The sequence below is a fragment of the Ctenopharyngodon idella genome, chromosome 8 (genome assembly GCF_019924925.1).
Source record: "Ctenopharyngodon idella isolate HZGC_01 chromosome 8, HZGC01, whole genome shotgun sequence".
Classification (NCBI taxonomy): domain Eukaryota; kingdom Metazoa; phylum Chordata; class Actinopteri; order Cypriniformes; family Xenocyprididae; genus Ctenopharyngodon; species Ctenopharyngodon idella.
The window spans coordinates 27,161,213-27,181,851 of record NC_067227.1 but is presented as its reverse complement, the minus strand read 5'-3'; the positions used below and the strand labels follow the sequence as shown (position 1 = coordinate 27,181,851).

Genomic DNA, 20,639 nt, shown 5'->3' with positions numbered 1-20,639 from the left:
CGCCAAAAAAAAACTAAATACAAAAACGAATTTGTTAGTGATGGCCGATTTCAAAACACTGCTTCAGGAAGCTTCGGAGCATCATGAATCAGCGTGTCGAATCCGCAGTTTGGAGCGCCAAAGTCACGTGATTTCAGCAGTTTGGCGGTTTGACACGTGATCCGAATCATAATTTGACACGCTGATTCATTATGCTCCAAATCTTCCTGAAGCAGTGTTTTGAAATCGGCCATCACTATATAAGTCGTTATTTTGGTTTTTTTGGTGCACCAAAAATATTCTCGTCGCTTTATAATATTAATATTGAACCACTGTACTCACATGAACTGATTTAAATATGTTTTTAGGACCTTTATGGATCTTGAGAGAGGAAATGTCATTGCTCCCTATGTAGGCCTCATGGAGCCATCGGATTTCAACAAAAATATCTTAATTTGTGTTCCGAAGATCAACAAAGTTCTTACGGGTGTAAAACGGCACAAGGGTGAGTAATTAATGACAGAATTTTCATTTTTGGGTGAACTAACCCTTTAATAGTCAGGTGTCTGTCACATATGTTAGGCTGAGGATGAAGCGCATGACGTAGGAAAACTTCAAAGAGATATTTAATATAATAATCAATACAAACAGGAGAATAACTTGGAGAAAAACACAACCAAAACACCATAAACATACAATCAACGCAAGACAAGGAACAGACTGAAACTAAGGGCTTATATACACAGCAAACAGAGGTGCTAACAAGACTAATTAACAAGAAACACCTGAACTAAATACTCAAATCAATCAGAAACCATGGTGACAAACAAGCAGTGGACAGAGGGTGACTGAACTAATTAACAAACTAGAAGATTAACAAAGAAACTCAGACATGAATAGGATGGAGATCAAAAAACAAACCCTGCGTACCAATGTCCATACTATCCATCCTAAATAGTATGTGAGATTAAAATAAGTGTGTCCCAAAGCATAGTATGTTGAAAAGAGTATGCCAAAAGTCCCCGGATGGTCTACTATTTCCGGTAGATTTTTGAAGCGTGGATCCGTGCACACTATGGTTTCGTTCCAGTTAGTTTTTTAAATGCCCTTCCCTCGCTAAATTCCCTCAGTCTCGTTGACTCGGATGTACGTCATTGCTTACGTTGCATGAGTGCCCACTACTGGCGAAAACTTTGCAATGGGCTGAATTGGAACGTCCTAAGCCCTTGATCACTTGGAATCCGCAATGGAGCTGATTTATTATTTATTTTTTCCCCTTACAAAATTGTTTAATGCAGCATTATATATGTATATAAGTGTGTTTTAAATATTTAAAAAAAATAATTTATATATCATAGAGTTGTTTGTGGTGGGGTAAATTAAACGCGATATGCGGTGACGTCACAATTGTGTTGCATTGTGGGTTATGGAGCTGCCTGAAGTGTACATATGACGTAGACTCACTCCCTCGGTCAAAATCGAGGGAGCGAGGGTCTGTCCATATAAACTTCCCTCGTCCACTTCACGAAGTGGAACGCACTTCAAAATGGCGGCAGGGATTCCCCCGAGGGGAAGTGCTTAGGGAAGTTCGCGAGTGCGTGTCTAAAACTGGAGTGGAACGCAGCCTATAAAGGCCAATATTGCCCACAACCCATTGCGCTTTCAGTTCAGAACTACAAAAACGAGTAAAAAGTGTTAAAAAAAAAACTACAAAACATGGCGGATATGCGCGACCGACGGTGATAGGTTTGAGTGACTAATAATCAACCTGATTAACCTGATAGAAAATATTTAATTAATGTTATCCGTGTTATATATCATCTGTAATACCAATGTGGACTTTTATAAAGATCCGATTGGCCATTAACTTTTAAATGCATCATTATGTATTAATATGAGGAGAGTTCTCCACATGAAAGACCCGCGACTGCATATCAACGTGGTACTGCATTTCTCTCCGATACGGTAGGAAATTAGCTAAATGAAATGTGGAGGTAAGATGATTGGCAGTTCACGGTGACAGGATGCGACAGAGAGCAAAGACGCAATTGTATGATGTGATAGTATGTCCCAAAGCTTGTTTACTCTTTTGCTACACTCTCAAATGTATGTACTTTTTGTTCACAAAAAGAGTACATACTTTTAGGGCGTAGCCTAAACGTGACAGTGTCTCAACAAGTAAAGTCATAACATAATAATGTCTTTGCAAATCATTGGCTAATGATTCATTAAAACAGATGGCTGGAAGTTAAAATGCATGGCTTTGACTCATTGTGGTAATTAACACAGTTCATATTAATATTAATATATTAATCAATTTAGTTCATACTAGATGTTTTAACGGAATTAATCCATGATTAAACATTTAATTAATAGCAATTCATATATGACTTAATCTATTCATCGTACATACTCTTATCAGTTGCTAATGAGGCAAATATTAATGGATGTTTTAGTTCTTCATGAGTTATAGGCTACTGTACATTAACTCATTATCTGGGCATTAGTTAAGCATGAATTCATGCATATTAGTGCACCCGTATTGTAAAGCGTTACCCTGATTAGTGTGCATTTAACCCAGCAGTGAACTAGCACTGAATGTTAATGTTTTAATTGCACAAATACAGTATTTTATTTTATTTTTTTTACAAACCACAAGGCCAGATCACACAGCAACAGACAATTTGTTAGGTTTTGTCTGATCAGGGTGTTGTCCATGTTAAAGTCTGTTGGCTCCTGATGGAGCTTGTTTTTGCTAATTGCAGATGCTGTACTTGAATTAGAAGTGCGTCTGTCAGTTCAGTGTAAATTGGCCTCAAGACTTAAAAAAACACAGATGAGATGAAATGACTTTTTTTTTAAACTGATTCAGTGTTAACAAATTAATTGTTCTTCTGTTTTTGTCATGTCGTTGTTGTTTTTACTTGTTATACATGTTGCTTTTTTTTTCTTTTTGGTTTCTGTCCTGTTCAGGTATGCACCTGAATCCATTTCAGAATTGAAATTCTCCCACAAGTCAGACGTATGGAGTTTCGGCATTGTTCTACACGAGCTCTTCTCTTACTGTGACATCAGTCGAAACCCCAAAAGGGTGAGTGAATGAAACTCCATATAATGGTGCCACTATTGTATGAGTACGGTCACAAGTGAGGTATTGGATGAATGAATCGTGAGCTTCAATGGCCCTTTTGATGTTTACTTTCAAACGCTCACAAAAACTCAAATCAAAATTCTGTCATCATCGACTCACTGGATGTTGTTCCAAATCTTTTAATGTACTCACTTTATAAACCTGCTTTATTGTAAATCATTTCATGCAGTTGTGTATCCAGAAGATTGGAAGTTACGTCCAGAGTCCATCCATGGCCATCCATCTTCTTAATCTTCTCAAGGATAACTGGAGGTTACCGGCGCCACCTCAGTGTCCACCAAAGGTAAAAATTAAAACAGATTTGAATGCATTTGTATGGGTCACATTAACCAATCGAATTTTTGTTCCATTGTTGTGTATATACACACACACACACACACAGAACATAACAAGACACAGGTGGGACTAATCAGTAACCAAGGCAACTAACCGGGGAGGAATCAGTAACAAAGAAGACTAAACTGAAATGAAACACAGGAAACATAGGCACATGAATGAAAACACCTGACCCTGACCCTGACACTGATATAGTTAATTAATGCTAACAAATGAAACCTTATTGTAAAGTGGTAAAGATTTTTTTTTCCTTTCTTTTTTTTTTTTTTTCAGGTGCACAATATCATGATTCAGTGTTGGGAGTTCAACAGCGAGGACAGACCAAGCTTCTCCTCTCTACAGGACCTGATTGAGAATAGCCTGTTAGATGAGAGAGAGGGATGTAAGGGGTAAAGTCAGAGTTACCCTAAACAGATCACTGTATTTTCAATATGTATATTTGAAATATAACTGAGTAATTTTAGGACATATTCTTTTAGCCTTTTACTATTAATTTCATTTTAAATGTATGTTGAACTTCATACCATAAAAGAGATACAGTAGATCAGCTGCTGCTTGTATATTAGCAGTTAAGTTTTTTTTTTTTTTTTTTTAAGTACATTTACAGAGCTAGCACTACCACTTTAATCATATTCCTTCATAAAATGATTTGTATTTCCTCTGTCATCATAAAGATATAGTCATAGGCATCACTTTTTTGTTGTTGTGATTTTATTTTGCCATTGTGTGCAGTGATTGTATCCAAAGCAGTTTCAATCAAGAGCAGTAAAAAAGCAAGCCGGTTGTTCCTGTATCTTTTACTGGCACTCGCACAGAAAAAAAAAATAATAATAATCAAAAGTGAAATGACCTGTCAGCACATAGCCAGAGAGAGACATATATCTTTGAACATCAGTCTTAATTCATCACATACAGCAAATGTATCATATTTTAATAATGTAATAAAGGGTCGGCAGAGTGGGGATCCATTTGCAGCTTTTATTAGAACAATCACCAAAGTAGACAGGGGCAAGGGCAAAGACATAAACAGGGACAGGCAATGGTCGAGGCAGGCGGCAGACAAACGGTGTCAATTCACAGGCAGAGATCAGGGCAGGCGGCAAACAAACACAGTCCAGTACACAGGCAGGGATCAGGGCAGGCAGCAAAGAATCACAGAGAATAAACAATCCAATGGTAACGGAGAAACAGTCCACAAGAAAACGCTCAGTAATGATCACCAGGGCAAATCAAGACTTTGCGGTGTGTATGTGTGAGTGTGTGGCTTAAATAGTGTGAGTGTGATGAGGTGCAGGTGTGTGCGCAATCAGACCCAGGAATGAGGGCCTATGGGAAACGTAGTCCGAATGGGAAACAGTATTCAGGTGATGGCTCCCACCGGTGGTGCGGAGGAGGAGGCGAGGGAGCCACATTCGTGACAGAGCCCCCCCCCCCGTGAGCGGCTCCAGACGCGAGGAAGCGGGCGCCGGGGTCTACCACATGGTCGAGGGGCCGGTCTCTCCGGATGCGTCCGATGAAACTCGTCTATGAGTGATGGGTCCAGGATATCATCCGCATTGACCCAAGATCGCTCCTCCGGGCCGTACCCCTCCCAGTCGACTAGGTACTGTAGTCTCCTCCCCCGGCGCCTGGAATCGAGCAACTCTCGAACCTGATAGGCTTCCTCGCCTTCGATCATCAAGGGCGGGGGGTTGTGGGCTTCGGCTCCCTCCGGCTCTCCTCTCGGACCACCAGAGGGTTTCAGCAACGTCACATGGAAAGTGGGAGAAACACGGTAGTTAGCGGGTAATTTTAAACGAAATGATATAGGAGTAATTTGTTTGAGAATTTGGAAAGGCCCTACAAACCTGGGACTGAGCTTTCTGCATGGAAGTCGTAGACGCAGGTCCCTAGTTGACAGCCAGACCCACTGTCCCACGGAGTACTCAGGATTGGGGCGACGATGTCGATTGGCCTGTGTCTCTTGCCTTCTAACAGCGCGTTGTAGATGATGATGGGCCAGGTCCCAGGTCTCCTCGTTTCGTTGCATCCACTCGGTTACCGATGGTAGGTTGGATGGTTCCCTGGTCCAGGGAAAGAGTGGCGGTTGAAAACCCAGGACACATTGGAAGGGCGTGACACCCGTGGCAGGTTTCCGTAGGGAATTTTTAGCATACTCAGCCCACAACAGATAGCGGCTCCACTCTGACTGATTTCGTTGACAGTATGTGCGTAAGAATCTGGTGAGTTCTTGGTTCATGCGTTCAGTTTGACCATTGGATTCAGGGTGGTACCCTGAGGTGAGGCTGATGTTGACGTTTAATTGTTTGAAAAAGGCTGTCCATACCCGGGATGTGAACTGTGGACCCCTGTCAGACACGATGTCCTCCGGAAGACCGTAGAAGCGGAATACGTAGTTGCATAAGACCTCCGCTGTCTCAAACGCGTTGGGTAGCTTGGGAAGTGGTATGAGTCTGCATGCCTTGGAGAATCGGTCGACTACTGTGAGGATAGTGGTGTGGCCACGGGATTCCGGGAGGTCGGTGACAAAGTCAATGGCTATATGGGACCAAGGACGTTGAGGGATGGGCAGCGGCTGTAGTAGGCCTGCTGGGGCTTGGTGTGTAGTTTTGGAAGTTTGACAGTCTGTGCAATTGTTGATGAATTGGGTGGTGTCTGTTACCATGGTGTCCCACCAGAACCGGTTCTGTAGTAGGTGTAGTGTGGCTGTGATGCCTGGATGGCCTGAACTGGGGAAATCGTGAACTTGGTGAAGCAATTTGTTGCGGAGCTGTACGGGTACAAAAGTGCGGTTTGGTGGGCAGACGGGTGGTGGTGTTGTTTGTTCGTTTGCCTGGGTGATTTCGGTCATGACGTCCCACTGAACTGGAGCGAGCAGCAGTTTGACAGGAATAATGTTCTCTTCGCTCTCTGTTCGTTCCACCCCCTCTGCTTGACGAGATAGCGCGTCTGCCTTGACGTTCTTTGAACCGGGTCTGTAGGTTACCGTGAACTGGAAACGAGTGAAGAACATGGCCCATCTAGCTTGTCGGGGGTTCAGACGTTTGGCAGACCGGAGGTATTCCAGATTCTTGTGATCCGTGAGTATGGTGAATGGGTGTTGTGCTCCCTCCAGCCAGTGGCGCCACTCCTCCAACGCCGCCTTCATTGCCAGAAGCTCCCGATTGCCTACATCATAGTTGCGCTCTGCTGCCGACAACTTTCTGGAGTAGAATGCACATGGGTACGTTTTTGCTGGATTACCTTGGCGCTGTGAGAGTATAGCCCCGATGCCCCGATGAGTATAGTCGACCTCGACTATGAAAGGGAGCTCTGGGTCTGGGTGGCGGAGAATGGGTGCGGAGGTGAATCGCTCCTTCAGTTCTTGGAAGGCATGCACCGCCTCGTGGGACCAGGAGAGGCGTGTGGATTGTCGCTTAGTCATGAAAGTGAACGGGGCTGCAATGCCACTGAAGTTTCGGATGAATCGCCTGTAGAAGTTGGTGAACCCCAGGAATTGTTGTAGCTCTTTCAGTGTGCGTGGTTGAGGCCACTCGAGCACCGCCCTTACTTTGCTGTCATCCATCGCCACTCCCTCCTGACTGATGACATAGCCCAGGAATGATGTAGAGGTACGATGAAACTCACATTTCTCCGCTTTGGCATATAGTCTGTGCTGAATGAGTCGCTGCAGTACGGCCCGGACATGCTGGATATGTTCCTCGAAGGTTTTGGAGTAGATGAGAATGTCGTCAATGTAGACTATGACCCAGCGGTTGAGCATATCCCGAAAGACATCGTTGATGAATGATTGGAAGATGGAGGGACTGTTGGACAGTCCGAACAGCATAACAAGGGTCTCATAGTGGCCGGTGGCAGTGGAAAAGGCCGTCTTCCATTCATCACCTTCTCTGATATGAATCAGATTGTATGCGCACCAGAGATCCAGCTTGGTAAAATACTGGGCTTGTCTTAGTTGTTCCAGGGCTGCGGGAACCAATGGCAGAGGGTAGCGGAATTTAACAGTAATGTCGTTCAGTCCCCGATAGTCTATGCAGGGCCGAAGGCTGCCGTCCTTCTTTTTGACGAAGAAGAAACCAGATGCTGCCGGGGATGTGGGAGGTCAGATAAAACCTTTGGCCAATTCTTCCTCGATGTATGCTTTCATAGCTGCTGACTCTGGCTGAGACAGGGGAAATATTCTGCCCTTGGGGGGCGTGGTACCAGGTAGCAGATCTATGGCGCAGTCACTGGAACGGTGAGGAGGTAATTCAGTGGACTTGCTTTTACTGAAAGCGACCGCCAGATCAGCATACTCAGCAGGTATGTCGGGCTCGTCAGTGTTAGACTCGTGAACTGAAACGGTCTGAACTGGTATGGGAGTGATCTGTTTCAGGCAGTGCTCGTGACAGGTGGCATCCCACTGAGCGATCTGGCCCTCCTTCCAGGAAATAAGCGGGTTGTGAGTTCTGAGCCACGGGAGACCAAGGATAACTGGATTGTTGGGTGAGTGGATTACATAAAATCGGATGCGTTCGTGATGAAGGACTCCCACTTGCATTGTGAGTTCGGTGGTGATGTGCGCCACTCTTCCTCCTCCGACGGGCCTCCCATCTAGCGCTTCCACTGTCAATGGAGAGTTACAGTCCGTTAATGTAATATTGTGTTCGCTGATGAATGTATCCGACATGAAGTTACCCGCTGCCCCAGAGTCCAGAAGTGCGTGCGTGGTGATGCATTGGTCGTTCACTGTTACTTGAATGGGTATTTTGAGGCAGTTAGAAGAATAGTCGGTAGAGAGTGGAGAACTTGGATGGGTTGGGTCGAATGGGACAGTTGATCTTGATGTGACCGGCCTGACCGCAGTACAAGCATAAATGAAGTTGTCGTCTCCTTTCTCTCTCCTCTGGACAAAGCGGGGTGTACCTGAGCTGCATGGGTTCTGATGTGGGGTTGGTCAGAGTGGAGAGACGGACAGGGCGTCGTGACCGGAGGAGATTATCGATGTGAATGGTTAGTTCAATGAAGTCATTAAGCGATTTTCCCTCGTCGCGGCATGCGAGCTCGGCTTGAAGCTCCAGAGACAGCCCCTTGTGAAACAATAGTTTCAACGTGTCCTCGACCCAGTTTGTTTGAGCGGCGAGGGTTCGAAATTGAAGAGCGTATTCGGCAGCTGTGGTTTTACCTTGACACAGCGACAGCAACTGATCCCCTGCGCTTTTGCCTCCCTCCGGATGGTCGAAGCGTGGGAAACACAGAACTATCCTCTCTCCATATAGCTGTGGCCCAATCCAGCGCTTTACCCGTCAACAGGGAACAGACAAAGGAAATCCGACTGGACTCGGTGGGGTAGAGAGTTGGCTGTTGGTTGACGAACAGGGAACATTGAAGAAGAAATCCCTTACATTTTGCGGGGTTACTGTCAAACTTCTCTGGGAGTGCGAGGCGTGGATTTACGGCGGGAGCGGCAGCGAAGGCCCGGCTGGCGGGAATCACTGTCGGTGGCGTGGCAGCCTCGGCGGCGTCAAATCGAAGACTTTGCAGGGTTCTCACCAGCTCCTTGGTAAGGGAAGTCAATCAATTCAGTTGGTGTTGATGTACCGCGAGCTGGTTGGCCTGGGCGGACAGCTCGGTGGAGATCTGCATGATTGCTGCTGGATCGTTGTTTGGCGAAGTCTTCTGTAATGAAGGGTCAACAGAGTGGGGATCCATTTGCAGCTTTTATTAGAACAATCACCAAAGTAGACAGGGGCAAGGGCAAAGACATAAACAGGGACAGGCAATGGTTGAGGCAGGCGGCAGACAAACGGTGTCAAGTCACAGGCAGAGATCAGGGCAGGCGGCAAACAAACACAGTCCAGTACACAGGCAAGGATCAGGGCAGGCAGCAAAGAATCACAGAGAATAAACAATCCACCGGTAACGGAGAAACAGTCCACAAGAAAACGCTCAGTAATGATCACCAGGGCAAATCAAGACTTTGCGGTGTGTATGTGTGAGTGTGTGGCTTAAATAGTGTGAGTGTGATGAGGTGCAGGTGTGTGCGCAATCAGTCCCAGGAATGAGGGCCTATGGGAAACGTAGTCTGAATGGGAAACAGTCAGTATTCAGGTGATGGCTCCCTCCGGTGGTGCGGAGGAGGAGGCGAGGGAGCCACATTCGTGACAAATAAGCTTTTAATCTTCTGTTTTCAGTAAACAATACCTTGGGTATTGCAAGTTTGTGTGGATTTGAAGTCTCTTATGCTCACCAAGGCTGCATTTATTTGATCAAAAATACAGTAAAACCGTAATATTGTGAAATATTACTACAACTTCAAATAACTATTTTCTATTTAAATATATTTTAAAATGTAATTTATTCCTGTGATGGTAAAGCTGAATTTTCAGCAGCCAATAGAAATCTAGATTCAGCTTTGCCATCACAGGAATAAATTACATTTTAAAATCTATTACTGTTTTTACTGTATTGTGATCAAATAAATGTAGAACTGGTGAGCATTAGAGACATCTCTGAAAAATTATACACACACACACACACACACACAAAGACACTATATATAGTATATATATGGTCATCGCTCTTTAAAGACTAGACAGGTTCACTTCAGGAAGCCACACCAAATGATGTCAGCTAGTCATACTGTAATGAAGGGTCGGCAGATTGGGGATCCATTTGCAGCTTTATTTACAAACCCGATTCCAAAAAAGTTGGGACACTGTACAAATTGTGAATAAAAAAGGAATGCAATAATTTACAAATCTCATAAACTTATCTATATTCTATTGTGAATAAAATATAACATATCAAATGTTGAAAGTGAGACATTTTGAAATGTCATGCCAAATATTGGCTCATTTTGGATTTCATGAGAGCTACACATTCCAAAAAAGTTGGGACAGGTAGCAATAAGTGGCCGGAAAAGTTAAATGTACATATAAGGAACAGCTGGAGGACCAATTTGCAACTTATTAGGTCAGTTGGCAACATGATTGGGTATAAAAAGAGCCTCTCAGAGTGGCAGTGTCTCTCAGAAGTCAAGATGGGCAGAGGATCACCAATTCCCCCAATGCTGCGGCGAAAAATAGTGGAACAATATCAGAAAGGAGTTTCTCAGAGAAAAATTGCAAAGAGTTTGAAGTTATCATCATCTACAGTGCATAATATCATCCAAAGATTCAGAGAATCTGGAACAATCTCTGTGCGTAAGGGTCAAGGCCGGAAAACCATACAGGATGCCCGTGATCTTCGGGCCCTTAGACGGCACTGCATCACATACAGGAATGCTACTGTAATGGAAATCACAACATGGGCTCAGGAATACTTCCAGAAAACATTGTCGGTGAACACAATCCACCGTGCCATTTGCCGTTGCCGGCTAAAACTCTCTAGGTCAAAAAAGAAGCCATATCTAAACATGATCCAGAAGCGCAGGCGTTTTCTCTGGGCCAAGGCTCATTTAAAATGGACTGTGGCAAAGTGGAAAACTGTTCTGTGGTCAGATGAATCAAAATTTGAACTTCTTTTTGGAAAACTGGGACGCCATGTCATCCGGACTAAAGAGGACAAGGACAACCCAAGTTGTTATCAGCGCTCAGTTCAGAAGCCTGCATCTCTGATGGTATGGGGTTGCATGAGTGCGTGTGGCATGGGCAGCTTACACATCTGGAAAGGCACCATCAATGCTGAAAGGTATATCCAAGTTCTAGAACAATATATGCTCTCATCCAGACGTCATCTCTTTCAGGGAAGACCTTGCATTTTCCAACATGACAATGCCAGACCACATACTGCATCAATTACAACATCATGGCTGCGTAGAAGAAGGATCCGGGTACTGAAATGGCCAGCCTGCAGTCCAGATCTTTCACCCATAGAAAACATTTGGCGCATCATAAAGAGGAAGATGCGACAAAGAAGACCTAAGACAGTTGAGCAACTAGAAGCCTGTATTAGACAAGAATGGGACAACATTCCTATTCCTAAACTTGAGCAACTTGTCTCCTCAGTCCCCAGACGTTTGCAGACTGTTATAAAAAGAAGAGGGGATGCCACACAGTGGTAAACATGGCCTTGTCCCAACTTTTTTGAGATGTGTTGATGCCATGAAATTTAAAATCAACTTATTTTTCCCTTAAAATGAAACATTTTCTCAGTTTAAACTTTTGATATGTCATTTATGTTGTATTCTGAATAAAATATTGAAATTTAAAACTTCCACATCATTGCATTCCTTTTTTATTCACAATTTGTACAGTGTCCCAACTTTTTTGGAATCGGGTTTGTAGATTAAACACCAAGGCAGACAGGGGCAAAGGCAAAGGCATAAACAGGAACAGGCAATGGTCGAGGCAGGCGGCAGACAAACGGTATCGGGTCACAGGCGGAGATCAGGGCAGGCAGCAAGTAAGCACAGTCCAGTATACAGGCAAAGTTCAGGGCAGGCAGCAGAGAATCGCAACGGGTAAACAGTCCAACAGTAACAGAATAAACAATCCACAAGAAAACGCTCAGAAATGATCACCGGGGCAAATCAAGACTTCGCGGTGAGTGTGTGTGTGTGTGTGGCTTAAATAGTGTGAGCGTGATGGGGTGCAGGTGTGTGCGCAATCAGTCCCAGGAATGAGGGCCTATGGGAAACGTAGTCCGAATGGGAACAGTCAATATTCGGGTGATGGCTCCCTCCGGTGGTGCGGAGGAGGAGGCGAGGGAGCCACATTCGTGACAGAGCCCCCTCCCTGCGAGCGGCTCCAGATGCGAGGAAGCGGGCGCCGGGGTCTACCACATGGTCGAGGGGCCGGTCTCTCCAGATGCGCTCGATGAAACTCGTCCACGAGTGATGGGTCCAGGATGTCATCCGCATTGACCCAGGATCGCTCCTCCGGGCCGTACCCCTCCCAGTCAACTAGGTATTGTAGTTTTCTCCCCCGGCGCCGGGAATCGAGTAACTCTCGAACCTGATAGGCTTCCTCGCCTTCGATCATCAAGGGCGGGGGGTCGTGGGCCTCGGCTCCCTCCGACTCTCCTCTCGGACCACCAGAGGGTTTCAGCAGCGACACATGGAAAGTGGGAGAAACACGGTAGTTAGCAGGTAAGTCAAGACGAAATGATACAGGGGTAATTTGTTTAGTAATTTGGAAAGGCCCTACAAACCTGGGACTAAGTTTTTTGCATGGGAGTCTTAGGCGCAGATCCCTTGTTGACAGCCAGACCCACTGCCCCACGGCGTATTCAGGGTTGGGGCGACGATGTCGATTGGCCTGTATTTCTTGTCTTCTCACAGCACGTTGAAGGTGATGATGGGCCAGGTCCCAGGTCTCCTCGCTTGGCAGGTTGGACGGTTCCCCGGACCAGGGAAAGAGAGGCGGTTGAAAGCCCAGGACGCACTGGAATGGTGTAACACCAGTGGCAGGTTTCCGCAGAGAGTTTTGAGCATACTCGGCCCACAACAGGTAGCGGCTCCACTCTGATTGATTCCGCTGACAGTATGTGCGTAAGAATCTGGTGAGTTCTTGATTCATGCATTCGGTCTGTCCGTTGGATTCTGGATGGTATCCTGAGGTGAGGCTGATGTTGATGTTTAACTGTTTGAAGAAGGCTGTCCATACCCGGGATGTGAACTGTGGGCCCCTGTCAGACACGATGTCCTCTGGCAGACCGTAGAAACGGAAGACGAAGTTGCATAGGGTCTCTGCTGTCTCGAACGCCGTGGGCAGCTTGGGCAGTGGTATGAGTCGGCATGCCTTGGAGAAACGGTCGATTACTGTGAGGATCGTGGTGTGGCCACGGGATTCAGGGAGATCAGTGACGAAGTCGATGGCTATGTGGGACCAGGGGCATTGTGGAATGGGCAGCGGTTGTAATAGCCCTGCTGGGGCTTGGTGTGGAGTTTTGGAAGTTTGACAGTCTGTGCACTGGTTGATGAATTGGGTGGTGTCTGCTACCATGGTGTCCCACCAGAACCGGTTCTGTAATAGGTGTAGGGTGGCAGTAATGCCTGGATGGCCTGAGCTGGGGAAATCGTGAACTTGATGAAGCAGTTTATTGCGGAGGTGCACAGGGACAAAAGTGCGGTTAGGTGGACTGGTTGGTGGTGGTGCGGTGTGTTCGTTGGCCTGTGAGATTTCGGTCATGATGTCCCACTGGACTGGGGCGAGTAGCAGTTTGGCAGGGATGATGCTCTCTTCACTCTCCATCCGCTCCACCACCTCTGCCTGGCGAGATAATGCGTCTGCCTTAGCGTTCTTTGAGCCGGGTCTGTAAGTTACTGTGAACTGGAATCGGGTGAAAAACATGGCCCATCTTGCCTGCCGAGGGTTCAGACGCTTAGCAGATCGGAGGTATTCCAGGTTTTTGTGATCTGTGAGTATGGTGAATGGATGTTGTGCTCCCTCCAGCCAGTGGCGCCACTCCTCCAACGCCGCTTTCGTAGCCAGAAGCTCCCGGTTGCCTACATCATAATTGCGCTCTGCTGCCGACAACTTTCTGGAGTAGAACGCACATGGGTACATTTTTGCTGGATTACCTTGGCGCTGTGAGAGTATAGCCCCGATGCCCGTGCTGGAGGCGTCGACCTCGACCACGAATGGGAGCTCTGGGTCTGGGTGGCGGAGAATGGGTGCAGAGGTGAACCGCTCCTTCAGAGCTTGAAAAGCGTGCACTGCTTCGTGGGTCCAGGAGAGGCGTGTGGATTGTCGCTTAGTCATGGAGGTTAGAGGCGCCGCAATACCACTGAAGTTTCGAATGAATCGCCTGTAGAAGTTGGCGAACCCCAGGAATCGTTGCAGTTCTTTCAGCGTGCGTGGTTGCGGCCACTCCAGCACCACCCTTACTTTGCCGTCGTCCATCGCCACCCCCTCCTGACTGATGACATACCCCAGAAATGAAGTAGAAGTACGATGGAACTCACACTTCTCCGCTTTGGCATACAATTTGTGCTGGATGAGCCGCTGCAGAACGGCCCGGACATGTTGGACGTGTTCTTCGAAGGTTTTGGAGTATATGAGGATGTTGTCGATGTAGACGATGACCCAGCGATTAAGCATATCCCGAAAGACGTCATTGATGAATGATTGGAAGACGGAAGGACTGTTGGACAGTCCGAACGGCATGACAAGGGTTTCATAGTGGCCGGTGGCAGTGGAGAAGGCCGTCTTCCACTCGTCACCCTCTAGGATGCGAATCAGGTTGTAAGCGCACCGGAGGTCTAGTTTAGTGAAGTGCTTGGCTTGCCTTAGCTGTTCCAGGGCTGCGGGGACCAATGGCAGAGGGTAACGAAACTTAACTGTGATATCGTTCAGTCCACGGTAGTCTATGCAGGGGCGAAGACTGCCGTCCTTCTTTTTAACGAAGAAGAAGCCAGATGCTGCCGGAGATGTCGAGGGTCGGATGAACCCCTTGGCCAGTTCTTCCTCAATGTATGCTTTCATAGCTGCTGATTCTGGTTGAGACAGGGGAAATATTCTGCCCTTGGGGGGCGTGGTACCTGGAAGCAGATCGATGGCGCAGTCACTGGAACGGTGAGGAGGTAATTCGGTCGATTTGCTTTTGCTGAAAGCAACCGCCAGATCGGCATACTCAGCGGGAATGTCGGGCTCGTCATGGTTGGGCTCGTGAACTGAGACGGCCTGGACTGGTATGGGAGTGATCTGTTTCAGACAGCGCTCGTGACACTCCCGTCCCACTGAACGATCTGGCCCTCCTTCCAGGAAATGAGCGGGTTATGAGTTCTGAGCCATGGGAGACCAAGGATAACTGGATTGTTGGGTGAGTGAATTACGTAAAATCGGATGCGTTCTTGGTGAAGTACTCCCACTTGCAGTGTGAGTTCAGCGGTGATGTGCGCTATCCTTCCTCCTCCGATTGGTCTCCCATCTAGCGCCTCCACTGCCAATGGAGAATTGCAGTCCGTTAATGCGATGTTGTGTTCACGGATGAATGTGTCTGACATGAAGTTACCCGCAGCCCCAGAGTCCAAAAGTGCGTGCGTAGTTATACATAGATCATTCACTGTGACTTGGATGGGTATTTTGAGGCAGTTGAAGGGATAGTCGGTGGAGAGTGGAGGACTCACCGCTTTCGGGTTGGATGGATTGGGTCGGATGGGGCAGTTGATCTTGACGTGGCCTGCTTGGCCGCAATACAAACACAAATGAAGCTGTCGTCTCCTCTCCCTCTCCTCTGGACGAAGCGGGGTGTATCCGAGTTGCATGGGTTCAGACGACGGAGTGGTCAGAGTGGGCAGACGGGCTGAGCGTCGAGACCGGAGGAGATTATCGATGTGAGTGGCCAGCTCAATGAAGTTGTTGAGTGATTTTCCCTCGTCACGGCACGCGAGCTCGGCTTGAAGCTCTAATGACAGTCCCTTGCGAAACAACAGTTTCAGCGTGTCTTCGACCCAGTTTGTTTGTGCGGCAAGGGTTCGGAAGCTGAGAGCGTATTCGGCGGCTGTGTTGTTACCTTGACACAGCGACAGCAGTTGATCTCCCGCGCTCTTGCCTCCCTCAGGATGGTTGAAGACCTCTTTGAAGTTTTGCAGGAAAGCCGAGAAGGTGGGAAATACCGATCCATCCTCTCTCCATACAGCCGTGGCCCAATCCAGCGCTCGTCCCGTCAACAGAGAGCAGACCAAGGAAATCCGACTGGACTCGGTGGGATAGAGAGTGGGTTGTTGTTACATCTCGCGGGGGTTCCGTCAAACTTCTCCGGGAGTGCGAGGCGTGGATTTACGGCGGGAACGGCCGTGAAGGCCTGGCTGGCGGGAGTCGCTGGCGGCGGCGTGGCGGCCTCGGCGGCGTCGAATCGAAGACTCTGTAGAGTTCTCACCAGCTCCTCGGTAAGTGAAGTCAATCGATTCAGTTGGTGTTGATGTACCGTGAGCTGGTTGGCCTGGGCGGACAGCTCGGTGGAGATCTGCTTGATTGCTGCTGGATCGCTGTTTGGCGAAGTCTTCTGTAATGAAGGGTCGGCAGAATGGGGATCCATTTGCAGCTTTATTTAGATTAAACACCAAGGCAGACAGGGGCAAAGGCAAAGGCATAAACAGGAACAGGCAATGGTCGAGGCAGGCGGCAGACAAACAGTATCGGGTCACAGGCGGAGATCAGGGCAGGCGGCAAGTAAGCACAGTCCAGTATACAGGCAAAGTTCAGGGCAGGCAGCAGAGAATCACAACGGGTAAACAGTCCAACAGTAACAGAATAAACAATCCACAAGAAAACGCTCAGAAATGATCACCGGGGCAAATCAAGACTTCGCGGTGAGTGTGTGTGTGTGTGTGGCTTAAATAGTGTGAGCGTGATGGGGTGCAGGTGTGTGCGCAATCAGTCCCAGGAATGAGGGCCTATGGGAAACGTAGTCCGAATGGGAACAGTCAATATTCGGGTGATGGCTCCCTCCGGTGGTGCGGAGGAGGAGGCGAGGGAGCCACATTCGTGACACATACGCCTAGCATCACAGAGGGCACTCAGAGCATGCATCATGGACGGACGCCAGGCAACACTTCATGCATGCACTCAGAATTTGTCTGAGAGTCAAGCGACTTGCATCACTTGAAATTAGTTATATTTTCCCCATAATCATGTGTAACTGAATTAATACGTTACAAACTTGCTCAAGAGACTACAGTAATAAAGAGTTATGATTTGTTCAGATTACACTTTCCCAGCAATTACAATGAATGAGGCTTTCAAGCTTCAGCATAAAAAAGCAAAAGCACCATAAATGTCTCAAAGTCCTTATGACTTGTTTTATATCTTCTGAAACAGACCAAAATGCCAGTAAGTTGAACCCGAGAACCGAATAAGCCCAATTTGTGAACAAATCATTAGCTTGTGAATCGAATCAACCTATACATTGAAAAGACCTGATTTAAAAGAACAATTAATTTGCAAATCCCAAGTTGACAACTTCCCTAATGAAAGGAATGCATTTGAACAATTGGCGCACTACGTTAATTTGCCAAAAGTACACATTTATAGCTTACTCTTAAACAATACCTGCTATTGGCTACAACTGTGCAACTAAGTGCAAATAGCCTACTTCACAAGTCTTGCAATAAATAGCATCTCTTACAAAAATAAGTGTACTTCAAGTTCATGTTAAGTATACCTAAGTAAAGTTCAAGTATATATTTTTTTAAATATACTAATATCAATGTACTAGTATTCTTGTATATTTCAATATACTTGTGACTAAATTGGCCCACTTTTTAGTATATAAATGTATACTTTAAGTGTAACAGTAGTAAACTTTGAGTACACAACTAGTTTACAACAACATTTTTCATTTGTTCTGCAACCATACTACAAGTGAACAAACAGGTATACTGATAGTTTACTAGTTAAATACTTGTAGCACATTTATAGTTTCTGAAAGTATACTTTGAAGTATACTCAGTAAACTACTAGTTTAGTAGTTTTATACTTGTAAGTTTTCTTTAAGTGAACTTAACATCATACTTATAATTTACTATTTATATATTATTTTTGCACTTTAAGTATATTGCTATGTTCGATATTTAGGTATTCATTTTTACTTGAATTATACCTTTAACTGTACTTTAAGTAGAAGTAAATTTTACTTGAAGTAAATTCCCATAACACTTTATTTTACAGTGTCCTTGTTACACATTACATGTAGTTACTATTGTAATTACTATAAATTGTGCTTAATTAAATGCAACTAACCATAAACTACACCCTAATCCTAACCTGTAAGTACATATCTGAATATATCTGTTTTCTTTATAAATCAATGTTTTTAAACAACGTAAGTTCATGAGACAGTATGTATTATGCAATCGATATTAATCGGCATTAACGGCATTTATTTAAAATAAAAATCTTTTGTAACAGTATACACTACCGGTCAAAATTTTGGGGTCAGTAATTTTTTCCTTTTTTTTTTTGAAAGAAATTAATACTTTTATTCAGCACGGATGTGTTAAATTGATAAAAAGTGATATTAAAGTGATATTGTTAGAAAAGATTTCTATTTTGAATAAATGCTGTTCTTTTTAACTTTTTATCCATCAGTGAATCCTGAAAAGTATCACAGTTTCCAAAAAAATATTAAGCAACACAACTGTTTCTAACATTGATAATAACTGAGTATCAAATCAGCATATTAGAATGATTTCTGAAGGATCATGTGACACTTAAATAATAAATAACACATAACAATTGCTGCAATAAAAATATTTATTTTACATATTTACTAAATTAGAATTAATTGAATGCGAAAAAGAAATAACATTTCATGTTATGACCAAACAAAATGTTTATATTTATGTTTGTATATGATACATTTTATATAAATATTATACATTTATATAAATTTCCCAAAATTTCCAATTAATTCCCATAAATTCTCATAAATTCCCGTAAATTCCCATAAATTCCTGTAAATTCCTGTTAAGTTTCCAAATTGGAATATTTACAAAATTCCCCAGGTTAAGTTCCCGTGGAAAGTTTCCGGAAATTTACCGGAAACTTTCCACCCCTTTGCAACCCTAATCACAAGAAAAAAAAACTGACTTTAACAATAAATAATATAATATGTACATTCTTAAAAAAAAAAAGCACTTACTGGTCTGATTGGAGTTGAGGTCACCCCGGATGCGGCTCTTACCGCCTGCGCTCTATGGTCCCTGACAAATCGCCCGAGACCACCATGTTGAATCTGCTGCCCCAAATACTCCAAACACCGATCGAGTTGCGTAATGTGCGCCGTTGCACGTGACCAAAGAATATACACTGACAAGAAGCGAAACTCAATAGAACGTTCCATTGCAACGCCGGCGCCCAGCAGCTGCCCTGCGTTTCCGCCATTTTGGAGTGAAAGCGACTCGGCAGTCCACTAGTTTCTATGGCAATATCAGCTGCTTTGTTTAAAAAAAAAAAAAAAAACGTTGCTCTTTAGAAACCCAGTCAGTTTGGGTTAAAATTCTTTGAAGTTCAAGTATTAGCAAACACTGATTTAATACCAACATATGAAATTAAATGAAGGACATGCATCAGAAAAATTGGGAAAGTTGGACAATAAATCTATAACAGAATATAACAGCTTGACAAAAACTGTTTTTGCAGTGTATTGTCCAGTTGGCATTTTCACCCCAAAATGGCTGCCGCGCTACCGAAGCAACACCTATAGTGGCTGTTACCCAAAAAGCATCAGAGTTTCGCCTCTTGGGTTCTATGCTCTTTGATGTGACTCACCGCCCAGTGGTGCCATAATTTGCATAACTCTGCATTTGCAGTATCACTGGTTTGGCATCAAGCATGAATTTGCATGTAAATGTTTAGTTTAAATGTTTAGCTCAACATTTAGATTTAGGGCTATATCTAAATGTTAAGCAAGATTGTTGATCTTTAATTGTTGATTTTATATATATATATATATATATATATATATATATATATATATATTTAGAATTTAGATTTAACATTTACATAAAACATTTAGATTTAAATAGAAAGTTTAGATTTACATTAAACAGATTTAACTTTGATATTTATTTATATATTTTACATAAGTAATTTAATTGCATTAAGCTTATTTAGGTAAATATTGCAAAATGTATCTGTTTTTGTAGCTAAATCCAAAGAATTTGACTAGTTTTTCTTACACAATTTATTTTACAAACGGCGCCCCATAGTTATGACAATGGTGAGGTGCTGCTGGAGTCTATGTAAGAGTTAACTCGAGAGAACTGCTCTGAACGATTCAGTGAGTTTTCTACTTCAGTGGATCTCTGGTGCAAGAGAACAAAGACACATCTACATGACACCATGAGGAAATGTAAATTGTACAGCATTTTATAACTATTTGACCTTTGAAGTTGGTATTTGCTAATAATAAAAACATTTCTAGAAAAGGCAGGAGAGTTCTGTATGTTACATTAACAAACTTTATCGCGTCAAAACGTAAGCTATCAAAATAATGTAGCTATATATTATATTTAAAATTTGAAAACATTAAAGCTTACTTGAACAGAGACTTTTCTTTAAAAATCACTTGCGCGTGGTCCAGTGTATCTTGCGATTCAGGTGCGCGGTAATTCAGTAATTAATATTTCAGATGAACCGTTTGAATTTGCGAAGCGCTTTGATTCAAAAGAAATGAAATTATCAAAAGATTCGACTCAAATGATTCCCGCATTTAGCTCATATTTCCTGCTGTTTTTTGTTTTCTT

At 44.4% G+C, this 20,639-nt stretch overlaps 1 protein-coding gene across 8 annotated transcripts in view; it reads left to right on the top strand.

The window, feature by feature from the left end:
* The window catches only part of jak3 (Janus kinase 3 (a protein tyrosine kinase, leukocyte)), a 128,318-nt gene that overhangs the window by 24,393 nt on the left and 83,286 nt on the right, over positions 1-20,639 (top strand). For 4 of the 8 annotated variants that reach the window (XM_051903545.1, XM_051903544.1, XM_051903541.1 and 1 more), the window contains exons 22-24: positions 2,953-3,070; positions 3,300-3,413; positions 3,740-4,034. The exons of 3 other annotated variants lie outside the window; for them this stretch is intronic. In XM_051903545.1, the coding sequence (XP_051759505.1) occupies positions 2,953-3,070; positions 3,300-3,413; positions 3,740-3,859 (352 nt within the window). In that variant the 3' untranslated portion in view covers positions 3,860-4,034. Of the gene's footprint in view, positions 1-2,952; positions 3,071-3,299; positions 3,414-3,739; positions 4,159-20,639 lie in introns of those variants that run through there. One more of the 8 variants, XM_051903542.1, reaches the window with a different exon arrangement.